At 44.7% G+C, this 20574-nt stretch overlaps 2 protein-coding genes across 2 annotated transcripts in view; one reads left to right on the top strand and one right to left on the bottom strand.

The window, feature by feature from the left end:
• KCNQ1 (potassium voltage-gated channel subfamily Q member 1) overlaps window positions 1-20101 on the bottom strand; it is a 434341-nt gene extending 414240 nt beyond the window's left edge. The window contains exon 1 of the mRNA XM_064163209.1: window positions 19975-20101. The gene's annotated coding sequence lies outside the window, so the exon portion shown is untranslated. The remainder of the gene's footprint in view (window positions 1-19974) is intronic.
• TRPM5 (transient receptor potential cation channel subfamily M member 5) overlaps window positions 1-20574 on the top strand; it is a 48946-nt gene that overhangs the window by 12868 nt on the left and 15504 nt on the right. Inside the window, exons 6-15 of the mRNA XM_064163185.1 lie at window positions 674-865; window positions 2111-2213; window positions 3280-3398; window positions 4308-4646; window positions 8076-8207; window positions 10297-10420; window positions 13266-13411; window positions 14150-14262; window positions 15991-16086; window positions 19563-19818. Coding sequence (XP_064019255.1) covers window positions 674-865; window positions 2111-2213; window positions 3280-3398; window positions 4308-4646; window positions 8076-8207; window positions 10297-10420; window positions 13266-13411; window positions 14150-14262; window positions 15991-16086; window positions 19563-19818 — 1620 coding nt within the window. The remainder of the gene's footprint in view (window positions 1-673; window positions 866-2110; window positions 2214-3279; window positions 3399-4307; window positions 4647-8075; window positions 8208-10296; window positions 10421-13265; window positions 13412-14149; window positions 14263-15990; window positions 16087-19562; window positions 19819-20574) is intronic.

Raw genomic sequence — 20574 nt, 5'->3', positions numbered from 1 at the left:
TAGTAGCCAGCAGAGCTTTTCCTGTGTAGTGCTTCTCTTGCACTGGACTATGCTGAAACACAAACAGCAGGGAGGCAAAAAAAGAGTGATGAACAAAGAAGTTGTTGTATGCATTGCTTGTCCAAATCAGGTTGCTTGGCTACTCAGATGTGTTATGGAAAGTACAGACAGGGTCCTATACATGGATGACTTGCTGCAGGATTAGAAAAAAATCCATCTTAGAATCACAGAATCAGTCAGGGTTGGAAGGGACCATAAGGATCATCTAGTTCTGACCCCCCTGCCATGGGCAGGGACACCCTACCCTAGATCAGGCTGTCTAGAGCCTCATCCAGCCTGCCCTTAAACACCTCCAGGGATGGGGCTTCCACCACCTGCCTGAGCAACCTGTTCCAGGGTCTCACCACCCTCATGGTGAAGAACTTCCTAACATCCAGTCTGAATCTACCTATTTCTAGCTTTGTTCCATTCTCCTTAGTCTTATCACTCGCTACCTGATATCCTAAAAAGTCCCTCCCCAGCTTTCTTGCAGGGCCCTTTAAGATACTTAGAGGACTTTGGACTGACTCCATAGCAAGGTATAGATTTATTCCTAGTTAGCAAGAACTCCTTCTTTGGAACAATGTTTTCTTTCCATATATGAATTCTAAAAATGCACTTTTTTACTTTACAGAGAATGTGCAGTGCTTTGGAGAACTCTGCTCCCTGGCTTATCTTAGCAGGGTCTGGAGGTACAGCTGACATCTTAGCAGCATTCATGAATGACCCACAGCTTATCAGGCCAGAAGCTGTTGAAAAGCAATTTAAGGAGAAGTTCCCTGCAGAAAGCTTCTTGTGGAAGGACATTCTCCATTGGACAGCAACAGTGAGCTCCTGTGTTTGATAACTACATGCACCACGCTTGCAAGCTCTCCCCTAACATTTCTGGCTTGGGTAGTCCATGCATTAAAGGTTTGCTGCCCAGAAGTTTTGTGTGCTCCAGTGCTCTGACACCAGTGCCATAGAATACCCCTTTAACAGTAAAAATCAAGTGCTTAGTAATCATGCAAACTACTTAGTCCCAGCGACTCAGATGAACACTTAGGGCTCTGTCCTTCCTCAAGTAACAGCCAGCACCCAGGAACCTCACAGTCCTTCTGGAGGAGATGAAGCAGTATTTATACTCCACAGCTGCAGAGCTTGTGCAGCTGTGACAGAAGAGATCTAATTCATGAGCTGTTAAATAGAAACCTATGCATGAATAAGTTAAAAAAAAGAATGAAGGGTGTTTAGAAATATCCATTGTCAGTTCTGTGTGCATTTAAAACAGAAAGACCAAACAGAGCCACAATTTTCCTCACTCTGTCTCAAGGCACACTTGTTGGGCTTAAACTGCTATGTTTAAGTGTTTAAGAAACAAAAAAACACTGTGATTGTCTGTATGTGAAAACTGAAGAGCCCTGTGTGCATCTGAGATAAACCAAATCCACTCAACTTGACCTACTACTTCTGTTTTGCAGTTCCTGTTGTAATCCTTGGCTTTAAAAGTTCCACATATTCATTCCATAAGGAAAACCTTGCCAGATCACTGACACAAAAGGGGGGAAAGGCATCTAGAATAGTGGCAGGTGCTTACAGACTTGGTGCAACTGTACTCCAAGAAAGAATAAAGACAATGGCAGAAGAAAAGAGACAAGTACAGTGCATATCAATTTGATCTCTTTCACTCAAGATTTAGACAACAACTCTGAGAGCAAGAGTTAAATGCCAAAGCAGGAAAAAGTACAACAAAGTCAGCACCATGCTGCCCACAGCAGGACTAAGGAGTCAAACAGAACGCAGGTTGAGGAAGGAACTTTTAATTAAAGCACTGCTCTGGTTCTCAGAACATCCAAGTTCTGGTCTTCATACCTTGCTAAGTGCTTTTGATAAAGGCAGTAGCTGCCTCCTTGTCTTAGAGCTTATTTGTGTGGGGGAAATTAATGTTTGTCTTCCTGCCAAACCTCAGCTTTACAATCATACCATATTTTAGGGGCAATACTGTATGGCTGCTCTTAGCTGGGCTCTTGAACATTAACATACAGCAGTACCACAATGTGTAAAGCCATTTTTGTTTCACCTCAACCCATAGATCCAGAACATTGTTTCACACCAACATCTTATAACTCTGCACAACTTTGAGCAAGATGGTTCAGAAGAACTAGACACAGTCATTTTAAAAGCTTTGGTAAAAGGTAAGAACAATAAACACAGCACAGTGTAATCCTTGCCTTATTTGACTTCTTTAGTAAGTGTACTGCATTCCTGGCCAGAGCAAGTTCAGCTGGCTGTTGGATCAGACTGCAGTTCTGAGCTAGAGCTCTCCTGTTTGCTTACCAATAAGTTAACTGTGGCTGTTACCATAGATCTTGTAACCTTGCTTTAAACTAGTGTTTGCTTTTCAATCTCATGCTATTGTGTAGCATTCCTTTATTTCACTGCTTGCTTCTCTTAGCAGTACAGAAGAACTGAAACATACTGGAGCAGTTGTTCCAATGATGAGCCATTTAAAAAGAGCACCAAAAACCAAACCCCCAAACTCTCATAATGCAGGCAGACCTGAACTGCCTTAGTTTCAGAAACAATCCCTTTCTCCTATGAGAAGTTTTCACTCTGTCTCCTGAAAGACAGCTACTGTGCACCCATTTCAGTTTGTTCTAACATAGGCTAACCCACTCAAACATTCTAATCCTAATGTGCTAATTGAAGTAAGACTAAACCAACATCCAGTCCTGTCCTTCCCTTTCTGCAGGCCAAATTCTCTCTCAAAATCCTAGAGCCATTTGAACTTACTGTTTTAATGGAGAGTTCAGCTAGGAAAAAAATTATTAAATCTTAACATATTTTAAATTAGTGGGGAAAATGCTGAGAAGGGTTCCTGGCTAAGCCACCCACAGATCTGTGATAACTGAAGGACAGAATCACAGCTTAGGGGCTGGAAGTGACCTTGAAAGCTCATCCAGTCCAACCTCCCTGCCAGAGCAGGAGCACCTATAACCAGATCACACAGAAACACATCCAGGCAGGTTTTGAATATCTCCAGAGAGGGACTCCACAACCCCCCTGGGCAGCCTGCTCCAATGTTCTGTCACTCTCACATCAAAAAAAAATCCTCCTCATGTTTCCACAGAACTTTCTATGCCTCAGCTTCCACCCATTGCCCCTTGTGCTGGCATTTGGCTTCAAAACACCAATGTCATATTGAATGCAAATTCACAAGTGTCAAGTACTGAGTTTCTTCACATTTCCTGGTTTTGGCAGCCTGTAAAAGTCACAGTCAGGAGGCCCAGGAATATCTGGATGAACTGAAGCTGGCAGTGGCCTGGAACAGAGTGGACATAGCTAAAAGTGAAATATTCAGCGGTGACGTGGAGTGGAAGGTACAAGGTTTCACTGTCTCAGAGGACAGTGGGTGTATGATCCAATGTGTACAGGGCACTGAAACCTCCTGGAAAAAGGCTTCAGCTTGTAAGACTGTCTGTACTGACAGGCTGGGCAGTAGTAGAGTGCCTGCTTGGGCTTTCTGATCCCTGTATGGTAATGGCTAAAGGTGGAGGAATAATTCAGGGCCACAGTCTGTTTCTTGGGTTCTTCAGAAGCAAGGATCTTTTCCCTGCCTTCTGTACAGACCTCTAAAGGAAATAAATGTTTGCTTCCAAAGCAAAAGCAGCACACAAATACGACTATTGGAAGACAGTAAAAAGAGTATTGCTACTTTCACCTGCTGTGTAACTGCCCAGTGCAGTGCTAACACCCCCACAATTCCTACAGCATGCTCTTGGGGGTGATTTAACATTCTGTGGCAGAGGAGCAAAGAGAATTCACAGTGTCACAGTATCACCAAGGTTAGAAGAGACCTCATAGATCATCAAGTCCAACCCTTTACCACAATTCTCAAGGCTAGACCATGGCACCAAGTGCCACGTCCAATCTTGCCTTGAACAGCCCCAGGGACGGCGACTCCACCACCTCCCCGGGCAGCCCATTCCAGTGTCCAATGACTCTCTCAGTGAAAAACTTTCTCCTCACCTCGAGCCTAAATTTCCCCTGGCACAGCCTGAGGCTGTGTCCTCTCGTTCTGGCGCTGGCCACCTGAGAGAAGAGAGCAACCTCCTCCTGGCCACAACCACCCCTCAGGTAGTCTCCCTCTCAGTCTCCTTCTATCCCCTGTTGACCCGGTGGAAGGTAAGACACATGTGTCCTCATAACACATCTTATCTCCCTCCTTATCCACCCACGATTACTTCTAAAAACTTCTTTTTTTCTCTTTATCCCCTTCATCAATCTAGTCCTGTGACCTGGAGGAAGTGATGATGGATGCTCTGGTCAACGACAAACCAGAATTTGTCAAGTTATTTGTGGACAATGGGGCCAACATAGCTGAGTTTCTGACATACAGCCGTCTGCAGACACTTTACTGCTCCATTTCTCAGAAGTGCCTCCTCTATGAACTCCTACTGAAGACACGTGAAGAGAGCAAGTTGACCTTAGCAGGTCAGCAGCAGCAGAAGGAGGAGATCTGCCCACTCTTCACTCTCACTGAGGTCTCCAGAGTGCTCAAGGATTTTCTCCATGATGCATGCAAATGTTTCTATCAAGACCTCGTGCATGGAGGCGAGAAGAAATCTGTGAGTCACAACTTCCCATCACATTCCTGCTCCTTTCTAGTTGAGAACTGAAAAATTGTACCTAGGTCTATTATTTAGGGGTAGGACAGGGAAAGAAAGTGGCAAGAAACAATCACTTCAGTTTCCCTTTCCTTTTTTTTTCAGCTCATTATTATTACAGCTAAATTTTTTTAATTTCAAGATTAAAAAGGATGAAAAAAAAGAATTTCTAAGATAGCCAGGTTGTGTTTCCTCTTTCTGCCTCTCTGCACATGAAGCTTTACACCAGGTTTTACTGTACCTTGAACTAGTGCTAAGATAGAGCCTCCTCTAACTCACACACTGCTAGTGCAACTTCCACAGACTGTTCCTCACTCCAGCACCTTGCAAGTGGAGAACAGCTGGTTGATCTTATGAGCCTGATATGTAAAGCTAAGATTCAGTGAAAGATGTATAGGGAAAACAAAGAGACAGATACATCACAGGATGCCAGGAGTTGGAAGGGACCTCTGGACATCTTCAAGTTCAACTGTCCTGCCAGAGCAGGACTAGAAAACTGGGGAGGGACTTCTTAGGCTGTCAGGTAGTGATAGGACTGGGGGGAATGGAGCAAAGCTAAAAATGGGTACATTCAGACTGGATGTTAGGAAGAAGTTTTTCAACATGAGGGTGGCGAGACCCTAGAATGGGTTGCCCAGGAAGGTGGCAGAAACCTCATCCCTGGAGGTGTTTAAGGTCAGGCTAGATGAGGCTCCAGACAGCCTGATCTAGTGTGAGGTGTCCCTGCCCATAGCACGGGAGTTTGAACTAGGTAATCCTTGTGGTCCCTTCCAATCCTGACTGATTCTATGATATAAACTAGTGCAGTTCTCACAGGGACACATCCAGACAGGTCTTGAAAGTTTCCAGAGAAGGAGACTCCACAACCTGGGCAGCCTGTTCCAGTGCTCTGTCACCCTTACAGTAAAGAAGTTCTTCCTCATATTGAGATGGAACTACCTGTGCTGTGATTTCCATGCACTGCCCCTTGTCCTATGCCAGGGCACAAGCGAGCAAAGGCTGTTCCTGTTCCTTCCTTCCTGACCCCCAGCCCTCAGATATTTAGAGACATTTATTAGATCCCCTCTTAGTTTTCTCCTCTCTGAACTAACCAGTCCCAGATCTCTCAGCCTATCCTCATAAGGCAGTGCTCCTGTCCCTCTATCATCCTTGGACTCTCTTACTAGGAGGAATTAGACATAAAAAATAGCAGTTTGCATTTCTCATACAGAACTTCAAGCAGAAGTATTTGACAGACAGTATTTTCCAGGAGAATGACAAGCAGGCAATGGCCATTTGAAATACCAGGTCTGAAAAATAACCTTGCATGTAAAATGATTCCCAAATTGCAACTGTGCAGGATTGGACATTCAATGACGTGCAGTGCTTGACATCTGCCTTCAGATCATCACAGGCTTGTTATTGAGTGACATAAAGAAATGAGAATGATTGGGTGAAGTGACCCTGGCCAACACATGTAGGAGTCTATGATGCACTGTCCACAACTGTGCTGTAGAGACCTCATCATTTTTGCATTTTGACAGTGCTTTGAACATTGAAACTCAGCAGCACCAAATATTTTTCGTAAAGCATTGGAAGTAATTTTGGATGAATTTAAGGCAAAGTAGTATAGAGAGATGTCACCAAGATTGGATGATTAGACAAAGAAGTAAACCACCTGGTGTTTGTTAAGTTTTAGTTTCAAACTGAAGCTTAAACTTATTTAATCTACAAAATAAAGTAAAACATAAATTGTCACTGAAGCTTCAATCCCTTTTGCTTTGCTAAAGCTTGGTTAAACTAATCAGAAGTAAAAGCTAAGTTTAAATCTAGTCAAGATTTCTTTGTTTACAAGGACAATTTGTGGCTCTATCTTTGATATCATTAAGCAGACTCCAGACTTACACATTTTGCAGAGATAAAAAAGGTTGCCCCCAAAATCCCTTTGTGGGATTGGTCAGGGAGTGAGCTAAAAGCCAAGCGCTGTAAGGAAGGACCAATACAGGTATCGGCTCACACTGCCTGCAAGCTTTTTGCCTTGAAAAGCTTCTTCCCTTGGCTGCCACCAGTGGCTCAATCCCTTTACCACAGCCAAGAGAAAGAGCATTGCTCTACTGGGATACCACTGTCACTGCTGCTAAATTGTGTGTCCTGTGTCAAGCCAGGAAGTAGTTTGCAAAGGCTTAGAATCATAGAACCAGTCAGGGCTGGAGGGACCACAAGGATCATCTAGTTCCAACCCCCCTGCCAGGGGCAGGGACACCCTACCCTAAATCATAATGGCCAGAACTTCATCCAGCCTGGCCTTAAACACCTCCAGGAATGGGGCCTCAACCACCTCCCTGGGCAACCCATTCCAGGCTCTCACCACTCTCATGGTGAAGAACTTCCCCCTCACATCCAGTCTGACTCTCCCCACCTCCAGCTTCACTCCATTCCCCCTAGTCCTGTCACTGCCTGATATCCTAAAAAGTCCTTCCCCAGCTTTTTGTATCTTGCTGAGGCTTTTGGGATATCTTTGTCTCCTGCAAGATTTCCAATGCCATGCAGCTGATTTAAAACAGCTCACTACAAAATGAAGTGAAAAACAAACCACAACCAACCCAAAAAACCACCAAACCAAATCAAACCACCACCAACAAAATCTAACCCCACAAATGCTATTGAAACAAATTTGACCAGAATCCTGTTGTTTAATTGATTTTCAAGAGGCACCCTCACAAAATTTGGGCTTTCAAAAAAAAACCCCAAACAATCTCAAATCCACTGCTTCTCATTAACACAGTAGTTAAAGTTTTAAAGCAAACTTAAAACTCCAAACTTGACCTAAGTTGTCACACTTCCTCTGCAGAGGTGTTTTTTTTTTTATCAAGCACTAAGTATTCTACTTGAAATACTCACAGGGAGGGAAAGGTTTCTCCAAGCAATGACTAAAAAGAGGTTACTGATGTACTCTATTCTTGTTCTGAACAGGGCCTGGCTAAGATTTATTTCGGTAGACATAAAATGCCTTTTGTTCCCCTTTTCTCTGAAGCTATCTCCTCTGTGGTGGCTGAGCAGCATCCAGTAGAACCAAAGGCAAGCCCAGATTAGCTAATCACAGGTTTGCCTCGTATGATATTACACACCAGCAGTGAAACTCTGGCCTCAATAAAGCCAATGAGAGCTTTACCATTGATTTCAATGGAGTCACAGCTTCATCCAGAATGTTCTCACGCATACTGAGTTCTGCTGCAGACACAAGGGACCTTTGATTCAGTGCAGAATGAACTAATTAATCAGTCCTACAGAAAAGGGGGGAAAATCACATGGATATGAGGTAGTCAGCAAGCCCCAGAGCAGCTTAGATCACGTCATTGGCACAGGGTGAGACTGCAAAGCAGGTTTTAATTTCTACAAACCATATTTCAGGACAAAACCACCACAAGGCGATTACCTGGGCCCTTGGATATGAACCAGAAAAGCAACAATCCTTGGAGAGATTTGTTTGTTTGGGCAGTACTTCAAAACCGGCACAAGATGGCAAACTATTTCTGGGCTATGGTAAGCTTTGCACTGTTGCTGCTTCAGGTGAAGCTTTGGCAGCTTTCAAGCAAAGGAGATGGTTTTTGCTCAGCCTTCCAGCTCAGGTGACAGGTTTGTTTCTACAACAGAAGCATTATATAGGGTCTTCCATCGCCATGTGGCCAATGCTCCTCCTGACAGAGGGAGGACAGAGCAGCAGGCAGCGTAAATGAGCAGCCTTTCAACAAGGCTGGTGAGGGGGCTGAGCACAGCCCTATGAGGAGAGGCTGAGGGAGCTTAAGGTGTTCAGCCTGGAGAAGAGGAGGCTCAGGAGAGACGTTATTGCTCTCTTCAACTACTTGAGGGGATGTTTGAGCCAGGTGGGGTTGGTCTCTTCTCCCAGGCATCCAGTGACAGAACAGGAGGACACAGCCTCAAGCTGTGCCAGTGCAAGCTCAGGCTGGATGTGAGGAAGAAGTTCTTCCCAGCAAGAGTGATTGGCATTGGAATGGGCTGCCCGGGAAGGAGCTGGAGTCACCATCCCTGGAGGTGTCTAAAAGGAGACTGGATGAGGCACTTGGTGCCATGGTTTAGTTAATTAGAAGGTGTTAGGTTGGGCTCAATGATCTGGAAGGTGCTTTCCAACCTGGTTAATTCTGTGATTCTGTGACTGAAATCTTTCAGAGATAGCTCTCTTCCTCCTTGCTGCTGAGGACTCACCATGCTCAGTTCCAGGTTTTGTTCCTGCTACAATGGGTCACTTGTTTGGGTTCTAGGTGCAATCTTTAGCTAACGTGCTGTATGCATAGGGAACAGCAGCACAACCCCTCAGACCAGCATAATTTGGCTCCCAGTTGCCAATTCTCCACAACCTTGTGCATATGGAGCACAGTGCCATAGCTTCCCTCCCTGCTGAGCCAGACACAGCTATCAGACTACATCCCTGAACTTCCAGACATTGCATCTGGCATGGAGGAGGCATGGGGAGAAGCATACTGCAGCAGAGCTCTTCAGCCAGAGAGCGTGTGTGCGTGCAGACACATCTGCACCCCTCAGAGCCTTGTGTTTACCGAGCTGTTACCAGAGGGCACTGCTGTGTGCCACCATTGTGTCCCAGCAGCTGTGCTCCCTCCTTTCCCATATGTCCTCATGCAGGCTCTTGCCCAGCCACGTCCAAGGTTTCTCCATGCTCTGTGACTGTTTCTCTCTATGCCCATAACCCATTCTTCTTGAGATGGTTTGGGTGTTACCCACTCCCCCCCACTCTTATGAAACCACCCAGACTAGACTCAGCCGAGCTGGAAGTTAAGGAGTTAAGCTTTAGATTTACAGCTTAGCACAATATACAAGCAGATATTTACAATCTATACAGCCATAGACAGAAACATATAAGTTAAAGGTGATGCAAACACAACAGCCCTCCCAGAAACCACAGTCCCCAAGAGGGGCTCCCTGCCACCCTTCCACCCCTCTATCTTATCCCAGAATTTGCCCTACGTGTAAGGTGAGCTTGGAGGGTCAGCAAAGGGGGTTAGAAGCAGAAGGAGGCAGCCCCAGGAGGAAAGCACAGGCTCCAAGAGAGACCCACACACTCTGTCTTATCTATGTTTTGTGTTCTTGTTTCTATACGTCTCAGCAAGCCTATGAGTGAAGTAGACACCCCCACTGTTTCCTTTTCACAGCCTGTAATCTAATTTCTCATTAAAACATCCCAATTTGCCTCAAACTAGCACACTTCTTTCAGTTTTTGACTGCTACCCCAGAATCAGGCACCTCTAAGGTCAATCAATCCCAGAAGCCTTTCATCTGAAAAGGCTCAAGAATTGCCAGTATCTCATTTCCAGGTCTCAAACATCACCAAAACTGCCACTGTCACAGAATCAGAGAAACACTCCATTTGGAAAACATCCTTCAGATCACCAAGTCCAACCAATAACCCTACCCTACAAGGTTCACTCTAACCTTGCCTTGATTAGCATTTTGGAATTTCAGCCCCTATTTGAAGAAGATTCTTTGAAGGACAGACATGCATGATTGCTGATGTTAGAAGCGTTCCTTACTGAGCCCTCCCCAGCTCAGAAATGCCCTCCAGAGCATGCTGACAGCAGCACCCCTGTCAATTCTGCAGGGTCAGGAAGGTGTAGCTTCAGCTCTGGCAGCCTGCAAGATCCTTAAGGAGATGTCCCGCCTGGAGACAGAGACCAGAGTAGCACCAATAACAAAAGAGGCCAAGTATGAGCAGCTCGCCGTGGGTAAGTAACAGCATCTTTTTAACAGCATCAAACATTTCAGAGGTAACTGCCAGTGGAAAGCAAGCAAGTGGGGAAAAAAAACCACTGCTTCAGTAACAAAAGGTCAGGCTGTGGTGAATAATTTAACAGCCTTGCAGCGCAGGCAGTCCCAAACTTTCGTCTATCACAGGAGGAGGACTTAAATCCAATCACTTTGGAAAAATGAGTATTCCAAGACTTGCCCCCGAGATGTGTGGAAGAAACTACTCCCCTGCTGCATGTTGGTATTTTTAAGTGTCTGATCTCAGTAGAAGGTGTGTTATAGTGACAGGCAAGGCAGAATAACCAGAACACTTCCAGGCTCGCAGCAGCCTGCTTTTCCTGCAGCACCAGGCTGGCTCTCTAAGGGCCAGCAGAGCAACAAGTTGTAAGGTTTGTCTTTGCTGCTAAAAATAATTTGAGATTACCTCACCCAGAAGAGGGCTAACTGCACTGTGAGACTGCAGTGAGGCTCAGGCTGGCTTCAGAGCAGCCTGCAAAAGCTGCCCCTCCCTACAGCAGCAAGAATCCAGGCATCTGCAATGCTGGAATGCCAAATCCACTCCCCTTTCCTTCCTTTAAAAAACAGATGTCAAAGCCAGGCTGGATGGGGCTGTGGGCAGCCTGCTCTAGGGTAGAGTGTCCCTGTCCACGGCAGGGGGGTTGGAACTGGATGATCCTTGTGGTCCCTTCCAACTCTTGACTGATTCTATGATTCTTTGCTGACCTGACTTTAGCCAAACCTGTACCTAAAGGTAGCATTGCTGTGACCAAAGGGTTTTAAAAGAATGCTGTGTGGGGAAAGAGAGAGGCTCTTGCTCTTCTCTCCTTGGAACTAGCACCTCCAGCAGCTGAAGGCTGATGCAGACATCGCTACATTATTTATACACAGATCACATTTCCCCCTCCCCTCTTCTCACACGGCCATTATTATTTACAAACAAACTAAAACATCAGGTTCTCAGAGGATCACAATGCACAACTAATTCAGCCATGGAATTCAAGCTCCTAATCCAATGCACAGAAGTCTGCACCTTGGCTTTGGTAAGCATTAGAGCAGCTCCTCCATTTTAATTTCTGGCCCAGATAACATGGTCAGTATTAAGAAAAGGGATTGTTCTTTGAGAATGCTAAATACCACACCAGCTGCTAGCAAAGTCTGTGTATCAGCTTATTGTAAGTGAATCTGATCCTTTCCCCAGCCCTCACAGTGTAACAAGGAGATGTAGGCTGGCCCAAGAAAAGTAGTGAGGTGATCAAGTGAATCAGCAGAATGGAACAGACACAGGAAGTCAGATCTTGTTTAATGAGAGAATCTTGAATGTTTGGTTGTTTATCCTAATTTCTGAGCTTCTGGACAAGCTCCCTCTGCAAACAGGAGTAGGCTACAACATCCTACTACATCTAATACATCCTAGTGAGGGTTAAAACCCAAAGATTTGTTGGTTTCAAGCCAAAGCTGAGCTGCTCCTTTTTAGTCTGGTCAAGAGTACGGGGGGCAGCTTAGCAACTCATTCTTGGAGGTTTGAGAGGTTCATCCAAGAGACACAGTTTTGGCTGGTAGTGCCTAAAGCCCCACATGAAGCAGCTACAAATGACAGACACTGACAGTTACAGACACATTTCCAAAAAGCTTCCTGCAGTCTGCAGAAGAACTGAAAAAATTCTCTTCAAATCACACAATAGGAAAAAAGGAAAAAGCAAATCCATCGGAGGCCCCAGGCTGTGAAAGGAGTGTGGAGATAGAGGTGAGAGGAAGGTACTGAGAAATTCACTCCACACCTTTCTGCAGATCAGAGGATCACAGGATATTAGGGGGTAGAAGGGACCCAAGGAGAAGGACCATACAATCTAGCTCAGCTCACACAGCAACACAGGCCTTGAAGGTCTCCAGAGAAGAAGACTCCACAGTTTCTCTGGGGAGCCTGTTCCAGCACTCTTCGACCCTTACAGTTCCCCCTTGTGTTGAGCTGGAGCCTCCTGTGCTGCAGCTTATATCCATTGCTCCTTGTCCTATCCCAGGGAGCAGTGAGCAGAGCCTGTCCCCCTCCCTCCTGACCCTCATATATTTATAAGCATTGTTTAAATCCTCTCTCAGTGTCCTCTTCTCCAGACTAGAAAGCCCCAGGCCCCTCAGCCTCTCCTCATCAGGCAGTGCTCTAGTCCACTCATCATCCTCATAGCCCTCAGATGGACCCTCTCCAGCAGATCCCTGCATCTCTTAAACTGGGGAGCCCAAAACTGAAGGCAGTACTCAAGATGGGGTCTCACCAGGGGAGAGCTGAGGCAGAGGAGAACCTCCCTTGATCTGGACACACTCTTCTGAATGCACCCCAAGATCCCATTGGCCCTCTTGGCCACCAGGGCAGATTGCTGTGCCATGGTTAACTTGTTATCCACCAAGACTCCCAGGCCCCTCTCAACAGGGCTGCCCTCCAGCAGATCACCTCCCAAACTGTACTGGTGCAGTTTATTATTCCTCCCCAGGTGCAGACACTGGGAATGATTTTTTTTCACCAAGGCAAATCTGTTTCTTCTGCCTTCTGTTCCAACACATGTACACACATGCATAAAGTCACAGCAAAGTATTCGTGTGTCCAGCATCCTTCCCCTTTCCCTCCCACCTCCTCTTCGCAATTTCAAGGTCTCGTCAACTACTTCAAGCTTCACAGAAGCCTCTACTGCAGCAAAGAGCATCTGGTAGTGCTCAGGCTTTGCTGCCACCATGCTCTGCCCTGCAGAAACCACCCTCCTGCACTGCATTCTTTCTTTTTCAAGTATTCATTCAAATGCCAAGCTCTGTTGGTCTGTTTCTTTCACTTGGCAGAACTGTTTAGCGAGTGCTACCACAACAGCGAGGAGAGAGCATTTGCTCTGTTGGTGAGGAAAAACCAGTACTGGAGCAAAACCACATGCCTTCAGCTGGCTACTGAGGCAGATGCAAAGTCCTTCTTTGCCCATGATGGTGTCCAGGTAAGTTTTACAGACCTTTCCCTCACTACCTCTACCCTCTGGGCCTTTACACATAGGGCTGGATACAAAAGAGGGGAGTGCAGTAACTAAACAACCCCAGGGAAATATATTTCCCCTAAGAGCCATTCCTCAAAGAGGGGACTCTTCCCTCTCCCTTGCACCATACAAAGAAGGCATTTTACTGCATCCTTGAGGACACATCACAGCTCCTCCCTTCATCCAGCTGGCCCACAGACCATTGTCCTGAAGAGAAGGTTTAGCTTTTATTCCATCCTGTGTTTTTCCTTCCTTCCTTGCTCCCAGAGCAGCATAAAGCACATTAAACCTGCCCAAGGCATAATGAAGCTGCTCCAAGATGTGAGGTAATGCCTTGTTTAAAATTCAAGGAAGAGCTCACTGATAAAAGTTAAATCAAATTAGTAATCAGCTTTGCCCTCACAAGCCAAGTTCTCTCCATGAATACAAAGCTAAATTAAGACTGATGGGGCTTTTAGCTCCCAGTGCCAGACTTGTGCTTTCTCAGTGCTACAGATGTTTCTCAATTCCACTTGACCTCCTCCTCATGACTTTATGCATACTCACCATCTGCAGAGGGACACACAGAGCACCTCTGAAGGTGTGCCTGTTCTTTAGGCCTCCATAGCTCCCACTGTCTTAGGAGCCACAGAACACAGGAGTGCTTATCCATACGTATCTTTTTGCAGTGCTAAAACCATCTTTTGTTTGTTTCACTTTCAGGCCTTCCTGACAAAAATATGGTGGGGAGACATGTCCACGAGCACACAAATCCTGAAGTTAATCTGTGCATTCTGGTGTCCTTTCCTAATCTACACAAATCTAATACAATTCAGGTAAAACCAAAAGTAGCTGGGTGCAAAGGATGAAAAAGAAGCTATTAAAGATATCCAGACTCAAAATTTCTCACCTAAGTGATACAAACAGTAGAGTCAACAGGACTGCTTCACTATTAAGCAAACCATGAGACCAAGTGATTTGTGTGTCCTGTGCTGCTGCCTCTTTTCATACCTCAAAGATCAGTGCCATGGTTTCACAGGTCACTTCTGTTCTGCACAGCCCACAGGAAAGTCTGCTGGAATTATGTTACTGTGTAGGATCTAGAACTGACAAAAGGAGTATCTCCAGGTGTAGCACCATCTATTTCTAGATCTGAAGAAGCCTGGTTTAAACCTCAGTACTCTGCCTAGAAAAACAACCAGCATAAAGCAGTATTACCAGCCACAAGGCTTGATAATTCTAAGTCAAGCTTAAAACCATAGGACTGACCTGAAATCAATTAAGATTTTCAAATTCAATGTCTACTGCGGTCTCTTTGTTGGTCTTCTAACAAAGACCTTAGAGGTCTTTAAGGCCAGGCTGGATGTGGCTCTGAGCAATCTGATCTAGTGTAAGGTGTCCTTGCCCATGGCAGGGGAGTTGGAACTAGATGATCCTTGAGGTCCCTTCCAGGCCTGACAATTCTATGGTTCTATAATTCTGCAAGCATTGTTTTGGAGCTTGTAGTTTACAACCTTCTGCCACAATGCAGATGGTTGGAGTCTTAGGTTTTCTTCAAACCAAACCAAAGAGCAAAACAAACAAAATACAAACATAAAAATCCAAGAGCAGCCAAGATGCTCAGGCAGTTGTAAGAATCCAGGAACTGACACTTAGAATCATAGAATCAGTCAGGGTTGGAAAGGACCACAAAGATCATCCAGTTCCAACCCCCCCGTCATGGGCAGGGACATCCTACCTTAGATCAGGATGGCCACAGCTTCATCCAGCCTGGCCTTCAACACCTCCAGGGATGGGGCCTCAACCACCTCCCTGGGCAACCCATTCCAGGCTCTCACCACTCTCATGGTGAAGAACTTCCTCCTCATGTCCAGTCTGAACTTGAAGAAAACATCCTAATATTTTGAGAACTGTTCACATCATCAGAATTGTCACTATGGAATGTTTCTCAACTGCTAAGACTACTCACAAAGCAAGAGGAAAACCTGCTTGACTTTGCTGACTGAAGGCTTCCCTTCTGCCAGTATCCCTAAAGATGACTTTCCTATCATCATGGCTGCCAGATCCACAAATTCAAGCAACATAATGTGAAATTTTGGGAGAGTTGTCCTGGAAAGGTTTACATTATGATTCACAAAGTAGCTTTTCCAGATTTGTGCTGTTGAGGACATATTTTACCTCATTTCCCTGGAGATGCAAGAGTTAGCACCACATTCCCTATTGTTTCTGACATTTCCTCTCTTACTAAGAGTAACCAGGAATGGAGCACCGGGATAATGTCTTCTAAGGCTGATTAAGCAGGTTAGTTCTGCTCAAACCTTATGTAACTTGAGGAGGCTGAGCATCCTGCTCCATTTTTGAGGAGCATGTCAGTTATCACTTCTCTGAACCTCGTGGACTTCAGCTTTCTCCTTACAAATAAAGAGGATCTATAGAGGTAAGGATTATTATCTGATAGCTTCTCCCTGTGGAGCATGCCCAAGATAAGTACATGCTAGCAGCCAATTTAGTACTGAAAAATAGCTAACCACCACCTTTGAACTAATAAGTTTATTTCCTTACAGTGAGGAAAAACACTCAAAGAACGAGCCAGAGTCATTTAGAGAGCTGGACAGTCTAGACACAGAGAGGACTCTCCTTTTTCCCAAGGAAGAAGATAGGTAAGTTGGAAACCATTAGCTAGTATGACATTTGTGACAGCAATCAAAGAACAGGACACTTGTTGGGGATTAGTGACCAGCTAGTGACCCAGAGAGCAGCTGAAGGCCCGAGAAAGTCACTGGTCACTAAGTGCTGTGCCCTCTGGTTATAGCTGCTGTTGCTCTTTAAAAAGAAAGGAAGACAACATCACTTGTTCAGAACAAGTTCAATGCTTGGGGAATCAGGAAGCATTTCCTGAGATTCCCTACAGCTGGAGATGGCTGATAGACATTGGATTTAGGAGCTAAGCCCCTGCTGGGTAACTGAGTTGAGCAGAAAGAAGGTTCTCAGCAAAACCTGACACTACCTGAGTGCATTGCTCCATACTTCACTACACAGCAGCAACAGAAGTACTTGCAAACATCAGCACTTGGGAATTTTATAGTTCACATCACAGGAAACGGTGCTAAAATATTTGAACATCTTGTCCAGATATGTGGTGGAGCCCTCATCTGTAGTAACATTCAAGATCAAACTTGGTTGGGTCCTGAGAAGCCTGACCTAGTTGATATCCTTGCTTACTGCAGAGAGGTTGGACAAGATGACCTTCGAGGGTCCTGTCCACCCCAGTTGATTCTATAGCAGTGCTCCTGATTTATCTTCTAAAATATGGGCCCTGAGGAACCTGAACTACAAACTTAGGAGCTGGAGAGGGCATTTACACAAATGAGTAGCTGAACACAAAGATTCTGTCAGGTGTTTGTGGTTATTCAGATCTGTCATTCAGAACTTCTCTCTGTACTTCTGCCACATTGTGGTGGTTTGGGAGTTCTCCCCCACCTTGATTCACCAGGCTAACTCAGCCAGCTGAAAGGTAATGATGAAGCTACATTTTACAGTGTAGCACAGATTTACAAGTATATATACACAATACACACAGACATTTATAACTATATACAAGTTAAAAGTACTACAGAAATTCAAAATCCCTCTCAAACAGCAGAACTGCTCAGGAGGGCTCTCAACTCCTTCCAAGGCCCTCTCTTATCTCAGAATTCTTACATACAAGGGGTGAGATGCAGAAAGCCAACAAGAGGTTAGAAGAAGAATGACTAGATTGGATTACACAGGTTCAGGCACAGATAGTTATTATGGCTAACAGCAGCAGAGACTGACTGACTTTCTGTTTCTTGGTTTTTTCATCACTATATCACCAATGGGTGGTACAGACTCCACTATTATTTTCTTTATCATAGCCAATGACCTGATTTCTCTCATGAAAATATTTTGATTAGCCTCAAATCAGCACACACTCACTGAAACCTGGGAGGCCATGGAGCCTTGAGTCAGAATGGGAAAACTTTTGATAAGCACAAAGCCCTCTTAATGGCCAAGTAGTACTAAACAGCCTCTGGTACAAAGCATGACTTTCAGTGATTAAAAGGGCATTTCAGAAACTTGTTGACAGTGGTAGTGAGGCCACACTTGGAGTACTGTGTCCAGTTCTGAGATACTGGAACGTGTCCAGAGAAGGGCAACAAAGCTGGTGAGAGGCCTGGAACACAGCCCTGTGAGGAGAGGCTGAGGGAGCTGGGGGTGTGCAGCCTGCAGAAGAGGAGGCTCAGGGCAGACCTCATTGCTGTCTACAACCACCTGAAGGGAGGCTGTATACAGATGGGGGTTTGTCTCATCTCCCAGGCAACCAGCAACAGAACAAGGGGACACAGTCTCAAGTTGTGCCAGGGGAGGTCTAGGTGGGATGTTAGGAGGAAGTTTTTCCCACAGACAGCAATTGGCATTGGAATGGGCTGCCTAGGATGGTGGTGGAGTCACCATCTCTGGAGGTGTCCAAGCAAAGCCTGAATGAGGCACTTAGTGCCATGGTCTAATTGATTGGATAGGGCTGGGTACTAGGTTGGACTGGATGATCTTGGAAGTCTCTTCCAACCTGGATGATTCTATGAATCACCATCCACATTCTGAAGATGTGGATCAAGTCAGAGTTACTAGGGTCTATTTCCATTCTCTGGCATTTAACTGCTGATACACTGGAGAAAATCATTAGCTCTTTATCCTCAACTCACAAAATAGGTGTAAAAGCATCAGCCTCTTGGGAGCTATTTGTAAGCAATGTCCTAAAGCACTTCCATATCCTACATGAAGCCTGATATGGTCTTTCCCTTGTGCCTTCCAATTGCTGTTATCCTAGTCATTTATTTGGACAAAGAGGTTCTCTCTTTCCCTGATGTATTTTGCCATCTTACAGTAAAGCTGCAATTATCTGTTTAGGATATTGGCCTGTTACCATGAGAATGCATTTTATGATGTCATAAATTCAGAGGCAGCACAGGGTCAGGCACACAAAAGAGGCTGGCTGTGAGGAGAAACTTGTCCTGGTAACAAATGAATTTAATAATTAGCAAGACTGTCAGGGAAAATGAAAAAAAAAAAACCGGACCAAATGAAGAGTTTGAGGTTTTTTTCGGTGAGCTGAATCTGAAAACGCCCCCTCCTGTGCACAGCTTTTGTTAGAGATCACACCTCCTAGAACCACAGCCATGAAACAAAAGATCCAATAATATCCCCAGCTTCCACAGGAGAGCAATTGATGTGGAAACAAAAAAGCTCTCATCAAGATCAGGTTGCCATCAAAGGCAGAGAAGTTGCACTTTCTGCACAGGAAGATTTCCAGTTGCCAAGAGGTAGCACTTCACATCTCAAAACACAGCAAACCCAGCTGTAGGCATAGAGGTCACATTACCCTTTGGTCACCAAAATACTTGTGGTAGTTTGACAATAGTCAAAGATTGCCTTAATAAAGAATTCATGAGGTCAACTCTTTTTGCTAAAAAGGCTTCTATATTACTCTTCCTGCCATTTACTCTAGTCACAAAGGCCAAGATGCCAGCATTTCCAGTTGTGTTAAAGGATTACAGCAGTTCTCTCAGACTTCAGCAAGCATAGTTAAGAAACTCTTGCTTCCTACCATCAGCACTTGAGAGACTGGGTCAAAAAGAGGAATTGCTTAAAGCCACAGAAACAACAGGAACTTCTGCAGGCAAACATGGCAAGAAACTTTTAAGAGCCAAGACAAGAACTGACTCACAAACTACACTGGCCATTTGCTTTTCTGACCTATTATTTAGTATGATGAAGAGCAATTAACCCACATCCCACTCTGCTTGCATATTTGCACGTTGTTTGTACTACATGCAGGAGAAACTCAGTGAAGTCCCACAGCAAATGAACACAACACAACTAGATAACAAGGATTCATATTTAAGTTTGAAAGAATTTTGTTCTTCAAACCCTTCTTTTTGACTTATTTCTGCTATGAAAATGTCATTGCACCAATTTTTACTACCTTCCTCTTCACTACCCCCAGCATCTGCCTGTTACTATCTTATAAGAAGCTTCATAGAGGACAATATTAAGGTAATTCCCATAAACTCATTTAGGACATCATCACCATGCCTATATTCTTTTTGTTTTGCAGAGGAAACATGAAACTGGAAACACAGAAGCCTTCAAAGACAGCACGGGCTACATTCCTGTTTACTCGGTGGAGAAAATTCTGGAGTGCCCCTGTGACTGTATTTATGGGGAATGTTATAATGTACTTTGCTTTTCTCTTCCTATTTGCATATGTCCTGCTAGTGGACTTTAAACCACCTCCACCTGAGGGTCCATCCACTAAAGAAATTGTACTTTACTTCTGGGTTTTCACCTTGGTCTTGGAAGAAATCCGCCAGGTCAGTATCCTGCTGCCCTAAGATGTGTTAAGCTAACAATTACACAGTAAAGCTTGAAACAGCATTCTGAATAGAGTTGCAAACTGTGTAACTGTACAAGCTTGAAGATTCCAAGTGTCACTTTTGCATAGAAAAGCAATTCAACACTTACCTTACCCAAAACACTCCACCTCTCTTTCCCTCACAGCAAGCTCTTCCTCCACCACGTAAACCTTTAGCTCCACCTCTGTTGTTCCCTCCTCTTCCACCTCTAGTCAAATCAAGTAGGCTGCTGAGACTCAGGTGTCCTTCACTTTGTAAAGCACCTCTCTGATTTCACTTCCCTCCCACCACAAATAATGGAAGTTATATTCTACACCTGGAAAGGCAACAGACAGCTCTACATTCTTTTAGGTCTTTCTTCCCTACTGGGGACTGTTTAAAAAATAAACCTAGCCAAGTAAATTGCTTCACATTATTTGTGGTTTTCTTCTCAACTCAAAATATTAGTAAATCTCTTTCTGGTTTGCTTTTCTAAGAAAGAAAATCAAAACAACCTTCTCCATTACCCTCCTGGTTACCAGTTGTGGAATGTCCTCAGCTTAACAAGGGAAATAATGTGTGAACAATGGTGCTAGTGTGTTGCCAACTGTGTGTGCATAAAATTGCCCTCTTTAGACACAAAAAAACCCCAGCTACAAACACTTATTCTGAAGAACAAAGGTGTTCATTGTTTAAGCAGGAGTGACACCAAAGGGGATCCCAGTTAAGACTGAT

The sequence above is a fragment of the Pogoniulus pusillus genome, chromosome 24, assembly GCF_015220805.1.
Source record: "Pogoniulus pusillus isolate bPogPus1 chromosome 24, bPogPus1.pri, whole genome shotgun sequence".
NCBI lineage: Eukaryota > Metazoa > Chordata > Aves > Piciformes > Lybiidae > Pogoniulus > Pogoniulus pusillus.
This window is presented reverse-complemented; position numbering and strand designations above follow the sequence as displayed.